General features: G+C 36.3%; 1 protein-coding gene across 1 annotated transcript; it reads right to left on the bottom strand.

Moving 5' to 3' along the window:
• Nucleotides 1-4,802: 4,802 nt before the first annotated feature.
• Nucleotides 4,803-27,961, bottom strand: abch1 (ATP-binding cassette, sub-family H, member 1). Its single transcript, XM_081347790.1, has 20 exons — nucleotides 27,804-27,961; nucleotides 23,391-23,530; nucleotides 21,986-22,145; nucleotides 21,711-21,865; nucleotides 19,073-19,180; nucleotides 17,152-17,245; nucleotides 14,938-15,012; nucleotides 14,680-14,851; nucleotides 14,400-14,496; nucleotides 14,138-14,306; nucleotides 13,058-13,158; nucleotides 12,109-12,179; nucleotides 11,781-11,830; nucleotides 11,644-11,700; nucleotides 11,346-11,416; nucleotides 11,130-11,218; nucleotides 10,592-10,695; nucleotides 7,597-7,756; nucleotides 6,913-7,017; nucleotides 4,803-5,194 (listed from the first exon to the last, which is right to left on the bottom strand). The coding sequence occupies exons 2-20, from the start codon at nucleotides 23,510-23,512 to the stop codon at nucleotides 5,088-5,090; spliced, it is 2,067 nt and encodes a 688-aa protein (XP_081203916.1). The 5' UTR covers nucleotides 23,513-23,530; nucleotides 27,804-27,961; the 3' UTR covers nucleotides 4,803-5,087.
• Nucleotides 27,962-28,000: the final 39 nt, after the last annotated feature.

Genomic DNA, 28,000 nt, shown 5'->3' with positions numbered 1-28,000 from the left:
GTTCTTTGTGAATGACCCCTAAGCCTAAATGATTTGTTCTTCAGCACCATTTTGGCACAAGCTTTGAGCTGTTTTATGGCCTATTCACTGTTTGTAAATGCAGGAAAGAACGTCCCTCTTTCCTCATATGATGGTGACTACACATTGCAAATGACTCCAAAGGCCAATTGTTTTATGTGAAAGGTAATTTCTTTTTTAATGCTGCCCTGATAAGATTCAAAACATAAGAGCTGTGCTGGGAAGATAATGAATAAGGTGAGAAACATACAAAAGTGTGACCACGGCATGTGATCGAATCACAACACAAATTTTAGATATCCAAACTGCCCACTGTTCGGGGGCTGCCGTTCAAATTGTTGTCCTATAGCTGTCATGGTGACTGTAACCATTATGAAAATATATTTACAGAATGTTTAGAATATGGAGAAACAAACCTGAAGAATCATAATGCACACAATTCAAATACTTTATTAAAGATCACCTGCATGGAGCTTCTTTCAAAATGGCAGCTAAAAATACTTAAAAGTACAGTCTGCACGTGTAGGCTAGTTCTTTCTTGATGAAAGAAGAATGATGAGCTGCTGTAGAGTCTCTCTCAGAAGTAATTTCTTCCTTTATATATTTTTTTTTACCCTCCTAAATCCAAACCTGTACTAACACAACAGTGAGATACTGGCAAATAATCTATTCATAGACTTTGATTTCACTGGGTGAGTTGCTGGTGATGTCATCAGTCACTTAGACACACACTAGTTTACAACTGTTTTTTATGCAGTTTACTTTCTTGGTATAGTTGTTCGACCACTGTGGTTTTATGAAAAGTTGTGTCGATTCTCATATAATGGTAAAGCAATGTTGTTGTGAGGGAAATGTATTAAACCAGTTTATTACATGGCTTGGTTGAATCCCTATGTAGAATCATAGACAGTATGTGTAGAATGCGGTCTGTTATGTAAGGGTTAATGCCCGACGAGGTGTCCATTATCAGGTATTAGCCTCTTAACATCCTTGATGTGTCATTACAAGTGCCCAGCCATGTGAGTGATTCCTTCAGAGTGAACACGGGTGAATCTGACTGCAGTAGATGTGAAAGATATTAATAAATATGATGTTATTTCAGCCAGCGCACATACCTATATTTTCTTCCTGTTTTCGGTCGAAGTCCATAGTAATCGATTGTCGAGTTCACGCGCGTGATCATTGGCAACTAAACCTATGCGTGTGAACTCGACAATCGATTACTATGGTTCTATTATAATTATATAAATATATTATAATTACTATGATTCAAGACCCCTCAGCCTGTCGGGGTTGTTATTCGCTACATTATCCCTTACTTATTAAACCAGAATATTGAATATTTTGCCCAAAAATTACTGCAGTTTTGCAAACTCTTCTCAAACAGATATAAGAAATAGAAAAAACAGAAACAAAATCCAGAATAACCAATTTATTCTTATTAGCTGACTTCCAGTAATAGATTGACTGCATTTCATGAGTAACTTTTAATCCTGATCATGTAACATGGGTGTGGTGTTTGATTTCCTAATGAATGACGTTTGATATGGGAGAATGGGCATTTTTCCCAGTCCTTCCTAGAACTGAGTAATACAGAGGAAAGTTTTAACTTGTTCACAATGTGCTTGTTTGTTTTCCAAACACGTTAAACAATCCTCCTGTTGCATAAAAGCTGGAAGTTCCGAATTATGTCAGCAGCATGGATGGTTACCTGATGTAATGCATCTAACAGCCTGACCTCGCTTTCCTCACCAGCCAAATTCACATCAGTAGATATCTGATAAGAATAAGAAGTCTCAGATCCAATAGGCTTCTTTGTTTATTGGTGTGCCAGCATTCTGGATGTAGCTGAGCTTTGACCTCCATCTCAGACAACTGTGCTCAGAGTTAAAGGAATACTTATTTTGAACTTATATTGTCTATGAGTAGCATCTGTGGCATGCATCCCGCAGAACCTGATTTCACCAAGTGCAACATGTTCCTGGATCAACATTTACAGTTTATGTCAAGTTTAGGATTACAATCATGGTTAGGTGCTTCTACTTCCGTCAGTGTTAATTTCCCTCTGATTTTAATAATAATTTTATGGGTAGGGTTAGGTTTAGAGCTAGGAATATGGACAGGAATGTTGTTCCAGGACCAATAAAATGTGTTGACCCAGGAGCGTGCCTAACTCTGCAAAAGCAGGACGTCCCATGATCCCATAGATGAATAATTTGACTGGTCCCATAGTTCATCAAAACAGGAAATGTAACCCTTTAAACTTATTTGTGATCTCGAGAAGCTTTTGAAGCCAGTGGAGATTTGAAATATAAATATTGAAATGTGATAATGGAAAAGAGGCAATAAATGTAAGAGCTGAAAGAGTGAGTGGTGGAAACATTTTTTAAATATTATACAAATATGAAGAACTTATTAAAACGGTTTATTGTTGAAAAAGAATAATTCCACAGAGATCATTTTACACCAAGAGCATGTGAATGTTCACAAATATATAAGGGCTTTTTATGCAACAATTCAAGAGGTAGCAAATAATGGTATTGTGTGTGTATGGAGGTGACACGATGACCTTTCAAAATGGCACAGAACTTAACAAACCTTTGCCAAACATTTGTCTCTAAGCCTCAACCGGAGCCAGACACAGAAAATCCAAAAATCAACAAAGCTCTAGTAAAATCAACTGTCAGCCTATGTTCTATCAAAACATACCATGAAATTCCAGCCTTTATTGTGGGCCTCATTATTACTACAATAAAGGACAACAATGTTCCATAATTTTTAAATATTTGCACAATTTTTAAACAGTAGCAATTTCCTGTTGAATTTTCCATTCATGAAAAAAAAAAAAATCAACTTTGTTTAAAATACAGTTATCTGATGTGATGTGGAACCAAATTGAAAGGTTATTTTAAACAAACACTAACAATTTCTTCTAGCTTTCAAACTATTTCAGTTCAGTTAAGCAGATTTGTTTAATTTGGATGTGGTGTAGAGACTTACAGTAAATATAAACCAAACCAGAACCTGGAGGTGGTTAATGAAGGTAAAGGTAGAAATCCAGTATCCTAATGATGAACTTCAAGATTCAAAGATAAAGAGGAAAAAATATAAATACATATAAAAAATTAGTTGTTGTCTTATAAGAGCAGTGATGCACACACACACACACACACACACACACACACACACACACACACACACACACACACACACACACACACACACACACACACACACACACACACGCACACACACGCACACACACGCACACACACACACACACACACACATGTCTGGTTCACTATCTTTGTGGGGACTTTCCATAGACGTTATGGTTTTTATACCGTACAAACTGTATATTCTGTCCCCTTACACTAACCCTACCCCTAAACCTACCCATCACAGGAAACATTCTGCATTTTTACTTTCTCAAAACAACTCATCCTGTGTGATTTATAAGCCTTTTGAAAAGTGGGGACCGCTGGCTGGTCCCCACAATGGAGGTGATCTCAGGTTTTACTATTCTTATGGGGACATTTGGTCCCCACAATGTAATATAAACAAGGGCAAACATACACACACACACACACACACACACACACACACCTTTTTACCCACAACCAATAATCCATTTAAAACATGCATTCTCCATGTCAAATATTGCACACTAAAATATCCATCAAACTATTCTGACCATTCCAAGTAACTTAGCACATATGGCTTACATTGTAATGCAGCTTGTGCTGTCTTTCAAATATAACATATACTAAAATAAGAGACTAAACTTGTCTTTTCAGTTCGACTTGCAGGTTTAACATTGGCCTGCTATGTGCTAAAATGTAAACATCGTTGTTTTTCCTTCATTTTCTTTATGGCACTTGATAAATGAACACCCAAGCTGCTAATCGAAAAACATTTATCATTAAAAAAAGCAGCAATTTGAAAAATCAAAAACACTATACGATGCAATGGGTGTTGTTTTCTGCTATCTTTTGTTTTTCTTTCTGTTATTATTAACCTTTGTCTTCTTGTTCTGTTTAATTATTATTTGTAGAATACTATATTTTACTGTACAGCCCATTGGTCTACTTTGTAGTGGAAAGGGCTTTATAAATAAACTAGACTTGAGACTTGAGAGAAGAATCCTTCAAGCATTGTGTTTTCGGTTTAGGATGAGGGGGCACAAGGGAGGGCAACATTTTAGGCTTTACCAAAGCAATTTAGATGTCTGGTTGTACCCAATCTAAGATTACCTGGCACAGAAAAAGCATATGGACTATACACTAAGGGTGCATCTCAATCAGCTCCCTAGCTCCCTAGGTCATGAATCAGTTTATCGTGTTCACGAATTCGGGCACTGGTAAGGACCCTGACTCACAACACATTTGTACACCGATGGCTCTTTTTCCAGCAACATGGCATCGCCCTCGACATGCAACGTCACTACTGGTATTTAATATGTGTCTTTGTGTTTATTGAGTTGGCTCATGCATTTGTTTTGTGCTTCAGAATTTACGGTAAGGGAACATAGTGAGCATTGATGCTCCCTAGTTTTCACTGAGCATTGTGGAACTTTTTAGGGAGCGGACGTTTCGGTCCACTGGAAGGATTTTTGCGATAGAGACAGCCTTTAAAATGTCTGACTCCCTGATCAGTGCCCTGACTAGTGAACTAAGGAGCTGATTGAGACGCACCCTAAGACACTCAGGCATGCAGTCAGTGAATTCAGAATGCATTACATAATCCAGGGGAAAAAAGAAGAGAGTATGGAAAGTTCCAACAGTAGGCTTCAACAATTTTCTTTCTTATTTGATGGATGTTTAAAATAACTGAAGCCCATGTGAAATTCACCATGAGCTTTACAGTCAGTAAACTTGACAGAAGTTTGAATTGCTTGTTCAATAGGTCTCTTAGCTGGTTGAGAAACTGGCCCTGAGTTTCATGTTGATGGTCCTTGGATCCTTTTAGGTGAATTAAGGAGAGAGAGGCTCAGATTGGCATTTCCATGTGTCAGTCTTTTTTTTTTTGGCCTTGCTGGACACCACTATACCCAATCTGAAGCAGATTCCTCATGTTCTCAGCTTGAGAATGACCGTTGCTAGCATAATGAAGAATGTGTTCCAGCCCAGAGTGACCACAAAGCCTCGCCAAACCATCATATGGGACAGACCCCAACCTGAATGCAAAATTGGAGAATCAGTACTCAATAACAGGATTAGCAACCAGATCTGACAACAGATAACACTAAACTTTATGTAGATAGTCTGGCTCTGCAAATAGTCAGAAGTCAAATTGAAATGACAATAACTACTCTGCTGTATGTCATCGTTATGACTCCTCCCAGAGCAGTTATTTTACTATCATTCATATTCAAAATATTTTGAATTAGCTGAACATTTTCATATTTTCAGTTATTTAAATATTAATTTAAATATTTAGTAATTTTGTTACATGCTTTTGGCATGTTTATTGTTTTTAAATATTTATATTTAGCTTTATTTTTGTGACTTTTTATTTCAGTAAGTTGTTTAGGTTTTGTAAGTTACATATTTATATCTAATATTTATAATTTATTTAATTTCAGCTTTATATTAATTAAAAAAATGTTTTTAATAGTTTCTGTTTTCGTTAACAATAACACCATTGTTCCCGAGCGATGTTGATGTGATGTCATAATCATAAACCATTATCATAAAAGGGCTCAGGTAGATTAATGAAGGGGAAAACCATGTTTGTGTACAGTCTGCAGATTTTCAGTCACATGACCAGTCTCAGCTCTTATCTACCCTGTACTTCAATCAACTTCAATACGTTCGAACTTGAACTTCAACTGTGTGACGTCCTTGTCTATCCAAGCGTTTCCCAACTGTGAGCAATGCTGATAGGTAAACAGCAGGGAAGTTGTGTTTAATTTAGGAATGGAGGCAGACGCTCCTCCTGCTCCGTGAATAATTGAGATAGAAGAGTATCAGGTGTCCTGGAGTCTACTGTAACTCAAGATGTTTGTATCAGAGGGAAAATGTTAGGTGAGTGGGACTTCATAGAAGATTGTTGCGTGTGTGTGTCGGATGAAAACAGCACAGAAGAGATGTTAGTCATTTGAGGTGTGCGGGTAGGAGTGACTTTGAGGTTTGTGATAAGATACTAGAGATAAGATACTACAGACACTCCGTTTCCATTAATTGTGGTAGGTGAGAAGACTACATCTGTACCAAGTATACAACTCAACATCACTACAACCATTACACACCATAGATGTTCACATGTAAACATTCTTTATATTGCCGCCTATAAGGATGTCAAAAGTACTTGTATTATGGTACCAAGACAACAGCCCTGAGTGGCAACTTAAAAAGTGTCAAAATACTGAAGCTATATACTGTATACACACACATACATACATACATTTTTTATTATTATTATTATTATTTTTTTTTATTACAAATAATAGGTATATTAATAAATATAATTATTGACAAAATAATTAGATATATTTATATTAGATTTTATTATAAATTAATAAATTATCAAATAAAACAATACAATATTTGAAAATAAAAATGTAGATTTATATTATAATACATTTATATATATATATATATATATATATATATATTATAATATATTATATATTTATATTATAAAAATATATTATATTTATATACGAAAATAAAAAATATATATACGAAAAAATATATATTTTATTAAACTAAAATAATGTAAAGTATATAATACTTAATAAGAAATATTTTTAAGTCTACATGGCATTATTTAAATTTAATTTTAATATTTACAATATTATTGTATTGTTTTAAATGCTATAGTATTGAAACTGGCATTGAGGATCTCAGTGGTCCTTGTGTGTACCACAGAAATGTTGTTATTGGTGCATACCTCTGTACATGATGCAGCGCAGGGCTTCAGATGCGTAGGTCTGGGGCAGGACTAGACTCAAATAACGCAGAGGATACGGGATACACTCAACCGGCCAGATAACACCTACAGGAGGTAGATAGAGGAACAGAGAAAAGACTATTTGAATTAATGTAAAACTTTAATCTGTTTAATCCTTATGTTACCTTACCATGTCTGTGTAGCATCAGCAAACCATAAATGACAAATTAGCTTTAATGTGCGTTAATGTGAAGGTAGAGTGGTAGAGACGGTAGAGAGGGTAAGTAGGGTAAAGACCTCACAAAAGAGAATTCCCTTCCTTTTCTTTACAATAATCATCTTTATTTCCTTTCCATTTATATCTCATCCATCAATCATCATTCACTCTGTTGATTCCGCTCCACTATCAATCCACAATTTTATTCACTGTGGAATCACATCCATTAATTCACTGGACACACCCAGATAGTATGGCCCTCATATAGCCCTTATTATATTTTCTGGACTGCACCATTTTAGGGTGGAGGGAGAAATGACAGACAGCGTTAAAATAGAGGACTGCATCAGTACTGGTGTTTGACGCTTAAAAGCAATTTAAATATAAATATTACCAAGCAAAATAAGTCACAGGGTAACCTTATGCCATCAAATAAATGTTTTAACATCTGTGAGATCAGACTGTACCGCTAATGATGAGGTTTGGGTAGAAGATTCCAAGAGCCGCTTGATTGGCCGACTGCTCGTCATCGATAGCAGAGGAGATGACCAGCCCGAAGGAGATTCCCGTCACTCCCTGCAGCACAATCAATGAGATCACCAAAGCCAGAGATCCCTCATTAGGAATCTGCAATAGATAGACATAAGAAAGATGGTGATAATAATGATGAGATGTATTCCTGTATTCCAATGCACAGTATATATATATATATATATATATATATATATATATATATATATATATATATATATATACTGTATATGTATATGTATGTATGTAAGTATGTGTGTACATATATATATATATATATATATATATATATATATATATATATATATATATATATATATATATATACAGTATATATATATATATATATACAGTATATATATATATATATATATATATTTACACACACACACACATATATAATGTGGAAAAAATATTTTACACATTTATTTTAGCCAGTAGTACTGTATGTAATGACTGGTAGGTAAGTTTCCCGCTACACTTCCTGTGAAGTGATATTTCAATTCCAATGCCCTTTGGAATGTACCCCTGATCTAAGGAGTCAAATATACCATTTTAACATTATGTTGCAAAAACAATACATATGTGTAATATTTAACAATAGGTTGTTTTTAAAGAGCGTTTCAATATGATAGTGATCTGAACATACTGGCATGTTACAATCCCAGAAATCTTAAGCAAGTGTGAAGAGTATCTTGTGTGAAGCTCTTAGCTCTTATTGGCTGATTTCACGGCACATGCTAGTCAGTGCAGCGTCCTCGCTGCTACAGTTACACATCAGAAATAGAATCTCTAATCTACAGCTGGGTCTGTTACCAAAGCAATCCCTTTGTTGCTGTGGTGGTCAAGCACAAATCACTAGATGCGAAGCGAGAAATTATTTATGAATAAATATATTTATATGACTCAGTCCCAGAGCTGTTTCTAAAACTTACAGAGCACAGGACAATTCACAGATCCCAAATCCCCCTGACAACAGCCCTGCTCAGTCCTGATATGTTTGTGAACATCAACACTAGCAGGTAGAAGTCTCCAAAGCCAATATAGTCAAAACATCTGGAAGGTTCTAGAATTTTAATGCATTTAAGGAATTAGCCATGTCAGTAAGTTCACCCTCAGGGGCGTTTCCTCTGAAGAGGCAAAGGAGGCAGTGCTGCTCCCTCCTCAAAAAATGTAATGAGAAATTAATCCATATTACAAAAATAAAAACACAAATGTGACATTAGAAAAACAAGTAGTTTATGCACTTTTTTAAAGTAACACTGTCCAACAGCGCCACCCGCAGGTAAAGTTACAGAGGGAGTCTGTGACTCTCTTGAGTTTGAACGGTCCCCTCAAGCACGCGCTGGGTTTGGTGAGGGGTAATCGAGAATGAATGGAGGAAATTCACGAGAGAAGAGGTAATGCCTCCATCGCGGTAAGATTGGTTATGATTGGCTATGATTGGGTCATGCGAGAAATCCTGCCTCTTTTTTAATGCATCTTCCGCGTTCGTGAATTAGTCTGAATAAACAAAATGTTGCCGTTAATGGGTAGACTAAATAAAAAGTTAGTAAACAACTCACCCACTTAGATATCACTGCTTTATGTCATGTCAAAATCAAACTTGAAATGGCCTGAAAACATGATGATAGTGAGCAATCTGCATGGTGAAATTAAAGGTACATCGTCTTGTCTGTGACCAGTGTTTACTGAGCTTGATGACTGATGATCTGAAAATAAGTTGACTATTAAAAAGAACAGCTGGACATTAGTTCACAAATAATATATTGTTTAAATGATTACTACCTTTAGTAATTATTTTGCAATAAATGTAAAATTTCTTACAACTCTAACTTGAGATCTATACATGGTTTTAATAAATAGAACATTAATAACATTGTTAATGTACAAATACAAAATAGAATTGTGTTTGGTTTCTTTTTCTTAAAAAAAAAAAAAAACAACAGGACTTTGCCTCCTCATTTCATTTTAACACCACCCTATGCCACTGATATACACATAATTTACCATTCAAAAGTTTGGGCTCAGAAAGATTTTTTTTGTGTGTAATTAATACGTTATAAACATTGGATGCAATAAATTGATCAAAAGTGACTATCACTTTTATAGTATTTTGTACAAACACATCTATATCAAAATTAATTTTTTTTGAACTTTCTATTCATTAAAGAACCCTGAAAGGAAATGTATTCAACACAGATAATAATAAGAAATGTTTTTGAGCAGCAAATCAGCATATTAGTCTGATCTCTGAAGGATCATGTGACACTGAAGACTAGAGTAATGATGCTAAAAATTCAGCTCTGCCATCATAAGAATAAATTACATAAAAAAAAAATATTCATATAGAATACTTTTTAAATTGCAGTATTTCACAATATTACTGTTTTTACTGTATTTCTGACCAAATAAATACAACCTTTTCGAAGAGACTTCTTCCAAAAACATTTTTTTTTTAAATCTTACTGCCCCCAAATTATTAAACATTAGTGTATATTTTTAATTATTTAGTTCTTTGATAAAAGGGGGGGGGGGAAAGATAGCTTATTCTGGTAAAATAATCTTTTTCAAAACTCAAGATGAGAGGATATGATTGGCTCTTTGAATTTGGATGAGGTTTTAGTTTGCTTTAGTCTTATGTAAAGACTTCACAGTGGACTACAAGCCAACAGTCTATCTGGTGTTATGTCTCCCAAGTGTTGACTAGAAGGACGACAAAGGCAGAGGGTGGCATATGCGACAGGAATGTTAATATGTATGTGTCAGGATTAACTATAATTACCATTTGACTTTTAAACAGAAATAAACAGCACACACACATCTAATTTATGCTGTATGATCACACACATAGATCTTGAATCTTGAGACATACATATATTAATACATATATAACACGTAGCTGGCAAACACACATATATACACACTCACTTTGAAGACCAGCAGGATGAAGATCAGCAGAAGGATTATCTGAACACTGATGACAAACAGCTGTGAGAAGAGGTGTGCCAGCATGGTCTCCAGAGAACTTACACCTTTAGAGAAATAACCACACAGAAACAAAAATACACAACATACATCCATGAAACACAAACTATATAAAATGTTCACCATGTGTGTGTTTAAAACTGCCTTTGCTGCGCATGCTTTTATTTGCTGTGGGTGATCAGCTCCCCCTATTGGTAAATCTCTGAAACTGCTCATTCATAAACTTGATGAAAAGTAAGGGCTGAATTCAATAAAAATTCTGGAGGTTGGTTCGAATTACTAGTGGAGGAGACAACTGACTACATCTTAATTTAAATACATGAAGCATAGTGCTTATTCGTCTGGATTGCGGGTGGTTAGTAAATATGGTTTTTGCACAGGTTTTTATGCTGAAATACTCAAAACAAGTGTCACAATTGTTTAGTGAATTCATCCCTAAGATGTTAAATGATGGCCATCTGGTGGATGTGAGCTGTCTCACCTGCCACCCAGCACCTGTCCAGCAGCCCCTCCTTTCTCTCTAACACAAAGGACAGAGCGGTCAACCCCACTGCCAGGTAAAATGTGATGCTGAAAAGACAAAATAAAGTAGAGAAAAGTGACATTGTAAAGAGGTCTATCGGGTTGCAGTAGTATTATCGGACACTGTAGTAATATTTATGAGGGGCTGTAAGTGTGTTTGTGTGTGTGTGTGTACCTCAAAACGGCTCCTGGAGTCACAAACGTTGTGAAATCGGTGTTCTCACTGCCATATATGGGTTTTTCAAACTATAACACCACATGAAATAAAAATAAGAAGGGCATTTTAATAAAGAAGAAAATTCCAAAGACCAAAGAGATTAAAGAAAGGATAGAGTGATCAAAAGGGCACATATAGAGGAAAAAAGAGAAAGACAGGATGGGGAGACATGTAAGATATTACAAGTTTTACACAAAAGATATTACAAAAATTCTTAAATATTAAAAAAAGATTAAGGACATCGCTCTGTACTCACGTTTATAGGGAAGGCCACCATGTAAGATAAACTCCCCAGCTTTGTCTCAATAAAAGCCTTTTGAAAGAACAAGGAAAAGAGTTTAAAGTGTTTGAATGATGGGGGAAAAAGCTTAAATGTACTTTTTTTTTATTCACCTCGAAGGCCTCATGGAGTTTTTTCTGTAGCATTAGTGCAATCTGTCGATCTGAAATGTAAAAACATAGCTTAATTTTCTTGCCCATCTCAAACTATGCTAATCTTGTAATTTAAAATAAAACAAACTGTAAACATGCCAAATAAAAACATTCCCCATGATGGTCTTTTAAATCCAACTTCATGTCCAAAGATGCATGCAAAATTCAGTACAAATGAGTTCAACTAACATGTATTTCAAAGGCATAAAGGACACCCTCGTGTGGCAGAAATATGAGGTCATGTGAGTTCAAAAGAAAATTCAATGGACTAAAAATAAATAAAACTCACTAGTCAGATCCAGCCAAACATGCACGGATCCTCCTTCAATCACATCTCTGGAGACTCGGGGCTGCAACATCCTGCACACACGCAAAAATAATAAGAAAAGCTTCAAACATCATTTTACAAATTTGTAACAGGGGCAAAGTTTGTGTGTGACATTTAAATGGCTCCAGTTGGGACAGAGATGTGCAAACAACATCAGAGACACAGATGGACAGACTGAAACAGAAATACAGGACGGACCTGCTTTTCTCCCCTTAAAAACACTGTAATTCACTCCTGCAGCCTCTCCCAACACTATTCTCATCAGTCTCTCTGGTACAGTCATTGTCACCTGACACGACACCTTGTTTACATGAATGCTTGCGTTTTTTAGGCTGTGACTCAGAGAGGCCTGATGTTTCATGTCAGGGATGGGTCTAAATTTGCATGCAAGAACATTTGTAACACCTTAAGAAGATGCAGATTCATTTGAAGTCCTCTAATAAAGAAAAGTGTAGAGTAACACTAGTGTTTATTGATTAAAGTAAAAGTTATTAGTTCCTCAGCGAGGTGATAGCGCTGATATTTCTAAAATCATACACAAAGGTACTGGATTGATTAAGTCTAGGGGTAGTCTAGGGGAACATTTTTTATGTTTAATTTGTAAATTAAATTTGAACTGGTTATTTGCATGAATTGGTCAAGTTCAAATTGTCTGAATAGAATTTTTTTTATTATAAATGTATAAGATCAAATGACAGCTTAAAAGTTAGCTAAGATAATATTTCAGTAGGAGGAGTTTGTTGCTTAGCTAGTATCTTGCCCAACACTTTCTGTTTTTCATTTAGCACTTGCTAAAAACCAAGACTGCATATTGACTTGGAGAATATGCACCTTTCTGAATTTTACCACAAAAACAAAACACGTTCTTTCAGGTTTAACATGGCACAACTTCTGAAACACTGGTGCTCACCTTTTGGTTAAATAGCTGGTGAAATTCTCCCCAAACTCTATGATACCCCAGTATTCCCCATTACGGATACCAGCAAAAGCTTCAGAATGAGACAATTTCACCTGCAGAAAGGAGACAGGAAAACTGCAACACTGAAAATAAATGTACAGTTTTTCTCATGACTATTTATAAACTTGTTAATTTGTTTAAAGTGAAATTGAGAAAAGAGGGAGTGAGAGAGTAAGGGGCTGTTTACACCTGGCCACGTTATGCGTTTTCTCAGATCGGATAGCTATTCGATCGTAAAAGACCAGGTGTAAATGCCCTCCGAAACGCATTCGAGACGGATTTGAATCCGATCGTTCAAACCACTTCAGGAGGAGGTCTGGGCCGTATTCCAGACGAAACTAGACAAGTGTAGATGCATCTGGTTGTTGAAACCACATATGTAAATTGTTCTCCTCCCAAAAATGCTAAAAAAATAAACGTGTGAGAGCGTGTTATAGGCTATATGTCATGTTATAGCCATATATGACGACGCTACTGGAACACGCATCACCACAGATAAGAAGCTGAGCATCTATTCATTAAGCCAACGTGCAAACTATCGCAAATCAAAGTGAAAGTAAGTCGCAGGCGCTTAACACAAAATCATCATCATAAAAAGTAAAGAAACGAAATGATCTTACCAGGGCTGTTGCCGCTCTCTCTTATTGCGGTCTTTGATTTAGAAATTTTAGCTGATGATCAATAAAATGCAGCTCATATCTGTTGCTTTCGGTGACGTGCACTCCGTTAAATCTGCATATAGCACGGGAATTGAAGATCGGATTTAAATCCGTTTCGCAAAAACACATTTATGTGACCAGGTGTAAATGGAATCGTTTTGATAAATCAGATAGCTATCCGATCTGAGAAAACGCATGAAGTGGCCAGGTGTAAACAGCCCCTAAGAGTCTGTATAAATTATATTCTATTTTAATGTCCTGAATTTGTGGGGGAAAAAAAACTGATTTATTGTGTTAAATGTAGTCCTATACAATCTTGAAATTATACGTCTTTCTGTGTAAATTTTGACCTTGAAAACAAATGTGTGCGTACCTGGTGGACACTCGTGTTGTCAAGAAAGGACAGCAATGTGGTACTGTAGGCACTGGGACTAGTTTCATTATTGACCACAGCCACGTCAATGCCTGTGGGGTCTCCACCAATACACAGGCACATCAGACAGATCTGAATTACCGGCAACAGGAACTGGAAACAGAGGGACCTGAGCATAAACCAGATGAAAATACACAAATTACTGAATTGAGTTGAAATTTTTTGATTATCAATATCAATTTGATTGTTAGGATATCATTACCCTGGCATTCTTCTCATTCGAACCATCGTCTTGATCATCAGCGCTGCAATGTTGCGCCATTTTGGTATGATGTGTCTGGCTCGCACTTTCCAGTCAGCTGCAAAGACACATGAACATTTCAACTGCAAGCATCAGTTTCAATGGTGATCAATGCTATTCTAAATATGTAACCAGTGACATTTTTGTCAATCTTGTATAAAAGTGGCTTTCTGTTTAGGTTTTAGTTTAGCTTTTGCATGCAGTATTTTAGAGCAAGTGAACTTCTACCTCTTTGTTGTACCTTTATATTTAGGTATGTCTTCTGGTGTGCTCTTTCTCAGTATGGGCTCTCTGCTCTCATCTCTCAAACTGTCTGGAGACGGGCTGTTGTCCAGCAGACGGCCCTGCGGACTCAGTCTGGAGTCCATCTGATCGAAGTCCTCACAAAGTTGCAAGAACGCACTCTCTAAAGTCTAATACACACACACAGATGCATTTCATAAGTTTGAATCATACCGAAACATGTACATGCATGTGAGGCATGTGTGTGTGTACTCACTGCTGCATTGTGTTGCTTCATAACAGCGTCTGGTGGACCTTCAGCTAACAATCGACCATTCCTCATCAAACCCACCTACAGAGAGAGAAACAGAGAGATTTTAATAGTTCCTCCACAAGTTCCTCTTTCATAGCTTAGAAGACTGTTTCTTTCAAGTACAAACTTTGTCTCAGATGATTTACTTACAAATTTCCTCAAGGAGGACAAGTGAGTCAATTGCTGACAAAGCAGGAGTACAGATATAAATGAATGTGGACAGCATAGCTCAGATGATTTGTTCTTATAAGAATTTGATGAGTTAATAATGAGAGCTCCAACTTGGCAAGCCTGATCACAGTTTGAGAGACTGTCTCTTTTGAAACGCCAAAGGAGACACGTGAGATGTGCTAAAGCAAAAGTAAGACTAGAAGAAACAATTGAGATCTTATTCCCTAGAGGTAGAGAATGAGAGAGACGAGACGCTAAACAGAGAAAGGGGTGGGTCCTGTTGTTATGTAAGGAATAGTTCTCATATTTAGGAATTTACATCACTGTTCTGGGTAGGTGTTACTTTAGGACAAGTGAATATGTGAGTGTACAGTAAATAAGCATGTTATGATTGTGTCTTTGGTGTCTCTGTGTGTCAGTTGTTAAGGCGAGACACTACACGTGAATAGGGTAACATTTTTAAATAATAGATATCACCATGAAACTTCCTCAGTTGATTACTTACACAAGTATATGAAATTTGTATGTTTAATTATGCAAATTAGGCATTATCTCATTAAATATGCACGATTTTGCATATATTTTTGGTAGATAGATCTGAACATATGATAAAGCCAGGTGCAAAATTATTTTTACACACAAGATGAAAAAAAATAAAAAATCAGAGGGATTTCAGGATATATGGAAATCAAAATATACTGACCATAGCCTTAAAAAAATCGATTTTCGCCATATTTTTTTTTTTTAAATGTCACATAAATCAGGCCAGGAATGATTTATTAACAAATCCCTCTGAAACTATCTTCAGAATACTGCTAAGTGTATAACTGGAAAGTTTGGTGTACATATGTGCTACATAGGCTGAGATGTTTATACTGGAGAATGACAAAAAACTCATTTTCAGAAAACGGAATTTAAAGATTTAAATATCTCTAAATGAGATTTCGTCATTAGCTTTAAATCCCCCTTTGGACATTCAAGATTGGTTACTGATAGAAAGGAAATACCCATATTTGGGTTACATAGCGTTGTGCAGGAGACTCAGAGCTTTACAACGATACCGGTCATGACAGACTTCAGAAAACAGACGGAACTCGGCAGATCGCGTTGGAATGCTAACTTCTTGGTAAATTCGGGAGAAACTTACTGCCACAAGTAAACAAAATGTTGAAAATATACATTAAGATGTTTATTTTATTACGTTTTCTTTATAGCAGCTTGAAAGAACACATATTGAAGGAGTAAACTAGCCCAAAATCTCAAAACTGACCACTGCATGAAAAATCTGTTTTTGCCTGCCGTGTCTCGCCTTAATGTGACTAATAAACAGGATGTAGCAACTGTCTGGCTGACGCTACACAGCCAGAATGTCATGACCTCAAGACAAACTGGTGAAACAACAAATTGAATGGAAATAAAATTAAACAATAGTCAGGTGGCTTAAATCTTTGCAGATTCTTCTCCTAGAATGTGTTGTCTGATGTCTACCAGCGCCTTTTTTGATGATATACACAGTAATGTCCCTAATTATTGCAAGAAATAGGCTTATTAGTGGTCTCAAAACCAGCATTATGAAACAGTCTAGTCAAAATGCTAAGCAGCATTTAGTGCAAATAAATATTTGCTAATTTCAAACATAAAAGCTCACCTGAACATTTTTACTAAAAGCTAGTTTTAAGGTTATGTAATAAGCCACAGTATAAAGTACATTTGGCAAATAAGCCACGACTATAATAAGGGATTACAGAAAGAAATCTGTATGAGTAATACTGACTGTTACACCCACACACACATACACAATTAAATCATGCACTTCTGTTCAATATCCTTCCATTTAAACTGAAATGTTTTAGGCCTTGGTGAAATTGCTAAAATTGGTTTGTCAATACTAATAATTTAAATTATATCACAGCATAATGTAGAGTGAGGTCTGAGAAGGTCAGTTTTAAGAGTTGGAGTGAATTTTGATACAGGCTTGTAGTAGGTCAGTTCAGGATGGTCTCTTACCGTATTGGCTTGTCTGGCCTCCTCAATGTAATGCGTTGTAATAATGACGGACACCTGTCCTCCTCTTACAATGTCTACCAGGTGCTGCCATATCCTGCAAAAGTGGAAAGTTTGTTGCATGAGTGCAGTGCTTTTTTTAAAACGGGACTTCTGTCTTTATGAGATTTACATGTTTGCATTTGGCAGATGCTTTTATCCAAAGCAACTATTCATGCATATACTTTTTATCAGTACGCACATTCTCTAAAAAATCAAACCTATGAATCCACAAAGCTAACACAGGTGAGATTTGAACCCAAATTCTTTTAAAAATTTTATATGGTAAAATATGCCATGATTTAACTATAGTTCAAAGGTTTGAGGTTAGTATGTAAAAAAAAAAACAATAAAATAAAACATTTTATTCAGCAACGCCACATTAAATTGGTCTCAAGTGACATTTATAATTTTACAAAAGATTTTGATTTTAAATAAATGCTGTTATTTGAAACGAAATGCATCATCAAGCAGTATGACGGTTTTCAACACTGATAATAATAATAATAATAAAAAAAAATAATAACAATAATAATGGGATGTTTGGGGATTGTTCTATTGTTATTTCAAAATCGAAAGAAGGAACATGTAATGTTCCATGTTTAACAATATGTTGCTTTATTCCTTCAATAAAATTTTTTATTAAAAAAAATTACCAACCCCAAACTTTTGAGCGGTAGAGCATATGTAGTAAATTAAGGCTCTTAGCGCAGTACACAATGCATAGGTTAGTATCTTACAAAGCAAAGCTCCCCAAAATGGTTGCAGGCTTAGACAGGCTTGGCCCATAGTCAATTGTGTAAGAGGATTTCAGCAGGGTTCAACAGAGTCCCACCGAAGTATATGTGATCTCAGCATAAAATTTAACCAATTTATCTTCAAAACTAAATACAAAAATATAGAAAATCTACTGCCACTGATATCACATTCAGGGGTCTGCGGTTGAATATATAAAAAGTTTTTAGTAGTTTTCATTACACACCTGGATCTATGTTCTACACAGTAATTGCGGCATCATATAAACCATGCAAGAATGTGACACAGTGACCCTCTTTTTACCCATACAGACTCCTTCCTTTGTGGCTACTGCTCCTTCTACATGTTCTTGACTTCCTTTTGTTCATGAATTACTCAAACTCAAGAATAAATGGGGATTGTCTGAGAACTTACAGCATAAAGCTCCTTTTCTTGAAAGATTTATAATGAGTTATTATGGTTTGGAATCTTGAACCTATACATTGCAGGATAATCCTAGGCATGCCACATACTCAGGATGCGTTTGCACGGAAATCAAACAAAAGCATGCAAAAGAGTAAACTGGGATTTGTTTGCCAAGCATTGTGAAAGATCTTCATACTACAAATGCACTGAGGCAAGCCTTTAAAATGTTTGTTGAATAATTATAATATTCAAAAATGAACAACTGAAGAAATTAAGGAATGACCTTCAGGGTGTGAAGGTCTAGGTTTTATTCAGCAGTGGAACAACAGATACTGGGAAAGCCTTTAATCTAATAGGAATGCCAAGAGGAATGGCACAGGTATACATGCAAGCTAAAATGTTGCGTTGAAATGTTTGAGAGAGAGAGAGAGAGAGAGAGAGAGAGAGAGAGAGAGAGAGAGAGAGAGAGAGAGAGAGAGAGAAAGAGAGAGAGAGAGAGAGAGAGAGAGCAGAAGAAAGGAGTGGTACAGTATAACAACCTCAGAGTCATGTTTTTAGAATGCAGTACAAGGTTCATCCACAACACAAACACACACACACGTAAGAGACAGACTAGTAGTGCTGGTAGTTCAACGAGTGCATTGGAGAGTTAGTGAACGGGATGGGAAGAAGCTGTGGAGGATAAAGATGGATGAATACTGGGATAGAGGTATGTAGTGCATACTTGGCCCGCAGAACAGGGTCCACTCCCACAGTGGGCTCATCCAGGATCAGAAGTTGTGGGTTCTGAAGCAAAGCAGCTCCAAGAGAAACACGCCGGCGTTGGCCTCCACTGAACAAAGTGAATAAAAACATATGTAAGTGATCAGTTATGAACTGTCATCAAAAAACTAAAATAAATGTTGTAGATGTTAAAAAAACAACATTGCAGACACCTGTACTTGTTTACAATGAAATTAATTTTTCTACGAGCTGTAATTTATAGTAAACATTAAACGAAATTAAAAGAAATTGCTAAAGTAAAAAAAAAAATACATAAAAGAATTTGTATTAAAAAAATAAAATAAGTAGTACAAAAAAGAACAGGTTGCAATTAAATATAAGCAATAACAAAAACTATAAAATATAAGGTCATAAAGTGTTCTATTCTCATGAATTGATTGACGCTCCCTCATTTTCCTTGGACCTTATTTAATGTCACTGGCCCACCGGATGGCCCTCAGCCATTACAAATTTAAAACATTAATATCTATGATGGATTTTTTAATAGATAAAATAGTAAACTGTATATTAAACTAACCATGTTTCTAACATCTAACCTTATTTCTCTTTTTAGGCTTAACATACTAACACTTTGAAACACAATGTACTAAAACGTTCTGTTCTTTGTATTTGAATGCCGCCATACCCTTTTTACTTTGGTTGTGTGTGTGTAAAAATAACAAATATGGGAAATGAACTAAACAGATGTCTAAACTTGAAACCTTGTGGTTACCTAGTAACAAGAGGGCTTGTCTAATAAGAACCAATCAAATTGTGGGGAAATTAAGTAATGTTTCATGTCATTTTTGCCATTCTCTTATTTTATAAAAACTGTTGTATTTGTGTTCACTGGTGGGATTCTCAATGGAATTTGTCTGAGATCTTCCGGCCTTACTTCTTCTTGGGAGATTCTCTGGAGAACTGCTCTGAGATCTCCCTTATTTTTTTAGAAAAAAAGGTCTGAAAATGTTTTAAATATAAAGAAAAAAAGGTAACACTTTATTTTACAGTGTCCATGTTACATATGTTACATGTACTTACCATAGTAATAACAGTAAATTATGCATAATTACATGCAACTAACCCTCAACCAAATCCTAATCCTACCCTAACCCTACAGTAAGTACATGTAGTTAATTAATATTACTCAGTACTTAAATGTATAATTACATTGTAACAATGACACCTTAAAATAAAGTGTAACCGAAAAAAATAATAGATTCACCATTTGTGATACAGCGGCAAGCTATAACGCATACATGTTATTTTTATGTGTTTATTAGAGGTTGAATTCATATCAAAATCTGCCAAAGTCCCCATACTACTTCTCAATAGAATGTCTACTTCATAAATTGTACAAAAAATGATGGAAATATATGGTTCAGATCACTCAAACCATACATGGAAATGGAGGCGCCCTAGTATGGTCAGTAATGGAGTCTGTTTGTAAAAAAAAAAAAAAGGGGGGGGGGGGGGGGGGGTTCGGGATAACACTTAATGGGTTAACTAAAACTGATGGAGTAGTGGACTCTGAATGGTGTTCAGTCCAAATGCAAAAGCAAGTTTTAGAAATAATATTTGGCACAGGAAATGCTTCTTATTGCTAATACACTGAGCAGCCAACTATTACTCTAAAAGGCTATAAATTAACAATAATTAATTAAATAAATTAAACGATAATTAGCAAATCACAAGGCATCACAAGACCTACCAGAACTCCACCTTGACTAACCAGACCTGTCAAAGAGAAACTGACTTTGACCCCTTTTTGAGGGGAAAATCTGGTCCATGGTATCCAGGCTGCCTAGCAGCGCGAAAAAAAATCGATACCCAGGCTAAACTTAGAACTTCAGTTCTATTGTCTTGCTTTTCAGATGACCCCAGCATAAAGCCAGCTCATTGCTATGAAAACAAAACCAGACAGATCTCATCCAGAGGACAACACCGAACTAAACGTTTAATGCTGCACATCACTCCGCCTTAGTGAAAGACAATCTCCTCTGTGTAGATAGAAACTTTCTTTTTAAAATAATGTTAGTAATGATAAACCTTATTTCCTCCAAACAGTGGACACACAACACAGTCACAAATAGCACAGAGGAATTAACTCATCTCTCACTTCATCTACCAACATATGTGTCAGATCTCTTTAAATGTCAACAAACACGCATTAAACAAGTGTATTGCATTTCATGATCACCATCTTTTAGATTAATTCAGCTGTAATTGTCCACATAATACCAACTGTAGTCACATGACCATTTGACCCTTATAAGACCACTATTTTCCCAAATGTTTTGAATGCATGATGTAATCTGGCTAGCTCTGATGAGAACGTTGCTGTCAGGAGAGTCAACAAAGAAAACTGGGTCACACATGATGCCTCGTTTTTTTTATCCTCCTCGCTCTCTCAGAATTCTGTCATTGTTTACTGTCAACCCCATTCATTCCAAAGCCAAAAATATCATTTTATTTTTTTCTGTGAAACACAAAACTTAAATTTCAGTCTGTTTCTCATGCAAAGCTATTGTAACACTTCAGAATAATACTCAAAAAAAAAAAACCTTGCAACAATCATTGAATAGCACATGTCATTCTACCTGAGATTTCTCACAAGGCTGTCTTTCTGCGGCAGGTCTAAGAAGTCGATGAGGAAATTGATCCTGGCTTCTGTGTCTTTAGATGAAAGGCCATGAATTCGACCATAAAACCATAGTGTGTTGTTGATAGTGAACTCATTGTACAGAGCTATGTCCTGAAGGCAGATAGAATGAAAAAACAGAAAGAGAAAAATATATGAGACTCAAGAGGACTCGCTTGTTAGAATAATCAAACACTAGGTTTCCCGGTACACCAGTCTCTCCTCATCTCTCACCTGTGGCATGTATCCCACCATCCTTCCTGGCACTTCATGTCCTGGGAAAGCGGGTGGTTTCCCCAGCACTGAGATATGACCACGAGAGATCTTTAGAGTTCCCACAATGCACTTCAACAGCGTAGTCTTCCCACAGCCACTTGGCCCCAGAAGCCCATAACTAAAGACATATCCAAAGAACAAGTCATTCCTCCACAGAACATTAAATATGATTCCATATTAAGTAAGTAATTCCAATCCTTTAGGCGCCACTGAGTAGGTCAACATATAAAATAGCGGGGGGTCAGTAAGATTTTAAAGTAAAGACATATACAATTTTACATACAAATAAATGTTTTTTGAACTTTCTATTCAATAAAGAATCCTGCAAAAAATATATTACAGTTACCATAAAAATACCATGCAGTACAGTTTTCAACATTGATAATAATTAAAAATGTTTCCTGAGCACCAAATCAGCATATAAGAATGATTATTAGAGGATCATGCGAAACGGAGACTGATGCTGAAAATTCTGCTTTGCCATCGATAAATTACATTTTAAAATACATTCAAATATTAAAAAAAACATTTATTTAAAATGTAATAACTAAGTATTGTAATAATAATTACTGTAATAAATTACTATATTTAAATTTCACAATATGACTGTTTTACTGCATTTTTGTCCAAATAAATGCAGGCCGAAAACAAACAAAAAATATTACAGGCTCAAAACATTTGACATCTGAAATAACAAGCAACAAAATACAGACTCATATGCTCAAAAGACACATGGGTGATACAGATGTCTGTGAGGGGATATAGGAATAGGAAGAGAGAAATGTTAAAATAAGACACAGAAATCAAGCAGAGAACAGCAAAAGATCTACTAGCTTTTCAGTACACTCCACCATCAAAACAAGACTAGAGCTATAATTAAAATAATTACAACTTTTCTTTCTCTAAAATCTCATTCAAACTACTGTCTGGCAGGCAGTGATTTTTCACAATGTTTTGAATGGAATTTCGGGAAGATGCAGTTTTACAAACATAATTTGATCCACTTCTGCGATCAGTAACTTTTGATATATAGAGCAAAACAAAAGAACAAAGACAAAAGAAAGTTAAAGCAGCCACTGCAGTAGCATCGCAGCATCACATTCACAGATCAAAGGCCAGGTTTTAGACTCTTCAACCCCCCAGTATGGAGTATTTTAGAGTTTTGTAGTGGTACTATTGCAGAACGCCTAAGGGACAAGGCAGTGGAGACATATGAATGCATGTATGTGACGTCACGTGAATATCATGTCAGCATTTGAGCATGTTTTCCGGCATAAAATGTGACCATGCAAGATTGGTGTAACCTGAAGACATTTGTAAACACATTTAGAAAGAATGTGAACAAAGAACATACTGGACTCACATTTGGCCCTGAGGTACTGCCAGGTTGAGATTGTTGAGGACTTTAAGTTTCCCATATGAGCGACACACATCCCGACAGTGGATTGCAGCACTGCAACTCCCGGCCTCCAAGTCAGTCTTCATAGTACCGCTCTCCAAACTCTACATATAAAGAGAAGGAAATCAGCTCAAAATAAATATTTTGACAAAACAGCTTTAAAAAAATTTAAGAAGCAAAAAGTAAGCAGGAGATAATTCACATTTGCTACAAATACAGCATTGACCAAAAGTGTAAAATGAAATATCTTTTTTTATTTTATTTTTTTTATTGTCTATAACAGTGGTTCTCAACTGGTTTGGTCTTAGGACTTACATTTTCCCATGACCATTAAGCCACGACCCAATTTTTAATTTGATATATATATAAAAAAAAAAAAATCTTTTTAGATAACTGATATAAATCTCAGACAGGTTTGTTAAGAATTTTTGCCAGGTCTTCTTAGGAAAATGGAAAACCTTCTTACATTGGTTGTTCCACATTATTAAGCAAGACACAGTTCTCATGCAATATGGGGAGGAAGAAAGATCTTTCTGAAGATAAAAAGCATGCAATAAAGTTGCATTTCAGCCAAACCAAATGTCACAAAGAGAATGTTAACAGTCGGTGTAAAAATACATGAAGACTCATTTTAAATAGTTGTATTTGTTGACGAATGCTGTGCTGCAATGGATGATCTAGATCAGGGGTGTACAATCCTGCTCCTGGAGGGCCACTGTCCTGCAAAGTTAGGCTCCAACCCCAATTAAACACACCTGAACTAGCTAATCAAGGTCTTACTAGGCATAATAGAAATTTCAGGCAGGTGTGCAGTTGCAATTTCTGCAGGACAGTGGCCCTTCAGGACCAAGTTTGGACACCCCTGGTCTTGATGGATGGATTTCTGGATGGTTGGTGAATGTCCACCCTGTTCCAACAAGACTGCAATGTCAGCAAGGAGCTTGCGGGAGATGATTTGGGCTGGAATATTGAAATGAAAGGTCCCTTTAAGTCCCTTTTCCCTTCTGAAATGAAACGATTTCCATGCAAGACAACACATTCACGCTGCAAAAACCCTCACTGCAATAAAACTGTTTGAAAATGCATTTCTATAACTGTTTCTTTTACTCTTTTACTCCAGAGACACCAGCAACTTCAAATACCTGTTTGCTGCTAAACTGGCTTTTTAATAGCTGCCCTTTTAATACGATTAATTTGTTTGACAGAAACTTCCCTTAATAAGCCTTCATCTGAGTTCTGCTGTGCTCTAAATCACAAAGAAATCTTTTGACAGTTCGACAATCTCTATTCCATTTTCGCAAAATATTAGTTGTTTTCATGCCTTTTGTAAGGCATTGCACCATTTCATGTTTTTAATCTTCAGAAAGATCTTTCTTCCGCCCCATATTGCATGAGAATTGTGACTTGCTTAATAGCGTGGAACAACTCCTTTAAGAAGGTTTTCCATTTACCTAAGAAGACCAGGCAAACTACTTAAAAAACTGTCTGAGATTGATACCAGTTATCTAAAAAGATACGAGAAATAAAACAAACAGACTCTTTCTTTGAAAAACTAAAATCTGAATATTTACTGTACAAAAATCTACTGATATTCGTTTTCAATGACTCTTAGTTTGCTTTCTCTTTGTTCCCATTCATCATTTGTTGCTATTCATTGTTTTCGTAATTAGGTCACACATGCTGGCTTTTAAGTTCGATAGCATGTGTATTTAAGTCTTTTAGTGTCTTTAGTTCTTTGTCCCTGCACACTGTTACTTTGCCTTCTATGGTTTGGATTATTCTACTCATGTTGGATTATTCTCTTTTGATTGGTTTAATACAGTTACTGTGCTGTTTACTAGCTAATCTCATCCTTCATGGACCTGTATCCATGACAGAACACCAGACCAAAAGAAAAGTGACGGACTATTTAGTATTTACTTACCTGCCTGACTTTTCTGTGATTTATTCCCGTCACCTGAAACCTTTTCCTTGTTTACTGGAAGCGATGTTTACCTGCATAACTACCTGTTGGAGGACTCGGTTCACAATCAAGTTTCTGTTTGACCCCTTTGTTTCCCTTTACAATTTTCGGATGCTGTAAAGTCAGCGATTTATAAAGACTCTGTTTAAAGGAAGAACTGCTGTACCTGTATATACTTACCGCTATCCTAATGTTTTGGATTCATGTGTTGTGGATTTCCTCATTCTGAACACCTTTAATTATCCTGTGAAAAGGGGAATACCTGCCTGCTTGTGCTCCTCTGTGTTTTTTCAGTTGAGTCAGTAATAAAGCTCCTGCAACTAGGTTCTAACAATCTCCTGAGATTGGTGTGTTACAGATAGACCCGACCGTCAACATGAACAGGAGTTGTTTACGAAGCAGTTCTGTGCTCTATATTCCAGAACGGCTGGGATATTGAATCATATTTCGAGGAGTTCTATCCATACTGCCATCTAACTCCCTGGGATGATCAACAACTGATGGATTTGTTTTTGTAGTGGTTTGGACCCACACTTCACCTCGTGGATACCTGGACATGGTGCTGGGGATGAGTGCATCTTCCTTTACCATGGGTGAAGTGTTTGAGGACAACAATCCCAGTCTGACAGCAGTACAACCTGAAAGCAGTACATACAATGCTCCCAATTCAGGTCTTTCCTTCCAGAATCAACAGTTTCATTATTCTCCTGTCCATCCTAAGCTCCCTTGTGTCTGAGTCCTGTGTCGACATAAAGTCTGTTCTTGTCAAAGAACAGCCAGAGTCTCCAGCAATCATGGCCGCCACGCCAGAGTCTCCTACTATTCCCCAATCCAGGAAAGCAGCATCTAATAGTACGGATCTGTCATCTAAATTAGCGGACCCCCCAATTATGTCAGCACAGGCGGCAATGGAGAAGGTTTCCACACTTTTCCCTCTCCCCTCAAACATCCATACCAGCCTAGAACTCCTCTCCCGAGTCTCTCCAGAGTCCACTCCAGTCCCTGAACACAGTCCAGAGTCCACTCCAGCCCCAGGGCTCAACCAGGAACCCTCAAGTCATGTTATTACAGGACTGCCAAGTGGTCCCAGCATCACTACACACTCCGCGACCAACTCAAAACTGTCTTGCGATCCACTTTTTGAGAAACACTGGTCTATAGCAACGTTTCGCACTGCATGACTTATAAACCCAAAACAAAATATGAAGCCTCATTTCTGATCCTTACATTGATTTCTCAGCAACAGCTCCGATTTTGTAACTTAGTATGCTCTTTCCTGATGGAGCAAACTGGGTCATCAACACTGTAATCTGTAATCTCTCCAGCTCCTGATTCTTTTCACAGAATCGCTCACTCAATCTCTGCAAACTTAATCCCAAATTTTTAATCGCACAGAAAATACTATCAAGATCACTAATCTTTGCATTAAGGCTGTTCCGAAGAAAGGTAGACAGACTGATGACTTAGATTTAAGCACATTTGGTCAATTCTATTATTATAATAATGTTACTCAAATTCATTGAGATTTAAAAATGAATAGTCTATTTGTGGGCTTTAGCCTATTTAAAAAAATGTTTTGGTGGTGTCTGGAGATAGTAAACAAGAAAAGTCCCATTAAAATGCTGACACATCAGTGTGACAGGTCCAAAATTAAACAAAAAAAGCTATGTAGCCTACACTTATTTTTAATTACGTTGTGTACACTCATACACTACAGGTGCAACCTGTGCGGTTTTCCTACTTCAAACTTTACATTTAATTAAAAGTCATAAAATAAAATATTTGTAGAACTTTTGCTTATAAAATGTATAAAAACACAACGATTAGTTTCCCCGAGAATATGTACTTTAAAATAGGCCTAGACTATTTCTCTTTTATTTGTCATCGACTCTTTCTTTATAGTTCTCGTTTATAGTTCTCGTTTAATGAATCCTGCTCACATAATGTTTAAGGGGATGATGTGAAAAGGAAACTGTCTACAAGTATCGTTCGAATGGAAATAACTTGGAAGTCAGCTGAGAATTTCGTTTCAACACAGCAATTTTGAGCAGCTGAACTGGTTTGGTATTCAATATCTTCATTGTTTTAGAGGAAGTCCCTCCCTCCCTCTGTCACATCACCTGCCTGAAGCTTCAAGCTGCATTGAACCTGTTTGAGTCCTTCAGACAAACTTTTCAACAACTTCCCTTTTTACATGAGACCATCAGTGATATAAAATGCAATTTCTTCTTTAAAATATGATTAAAGACAAATTACAACAGATTACAAAGCATTAGTTTTCATAAGATGAAATATAGTTTCTATGCAAGTTCAAATGAGCGTCTGTACATTATGAAATAGCCTTTTAAACGGTTATAACCAATCTACAAAAACGTAGAAAGAAAGAGATTTTACTGTATACCAAGCGGGCTTACAATCCTTGAAGAAAAATCACGTCGCTTAAATGAACAGTCCAGCTGTCCGATCGGAAAATCCTGCCTCAGCTTTATATCATGACAGGTGCAACGATGCGCAGTGTTTAGGCTAACAGACAGTAGTCTGTAGATTTGTCTCCTCCACAAGTTTACCGACAAGCCCCGCCTCCTGAGCGCTGAGCAGTTTGCCTCACTAA

This window comes from Scardinius erythrophthalmus, assembly GCF_964197995.2.
Source record: "Scardinius erythrophthalmus genome assembly, chromosome: 19".
Taxonomy (NCBI): Eukaryota; Metazoa; Chordata; class Actinopteri; order Cypriniformes; family Leuciscidae; genus Scardinius; species Scardinius erythrophthalmus.
This window is presented reverse-complemented; position numbering and strand designations above follow the sequence as displayed.

Bases quoted from the DNA above. Each gene is read 5' to 3' on its own strand.
- abch1 (XM_081347790.1), bottom strand. From the start codon at position 23,512: ATGAAGACTGACTTGGAGGCCGGGAGTTGCAGTGCTGCAATCCACTGT. The intron at 17,246-19,072 runs GTATGCACTACA...CCACTTTTGCAG, and splicing joins GACCCTGTTCTGCGGGCCAA to GATATGGCAGCACCTGGTAG. The intron at 14,497-14,679 runs GTACAACAAAGA...GTGTCTTTGCAG, and splicing joins AGACATACCTAAATATAAAG to CTGACTGGAAAGTGCGAGCC.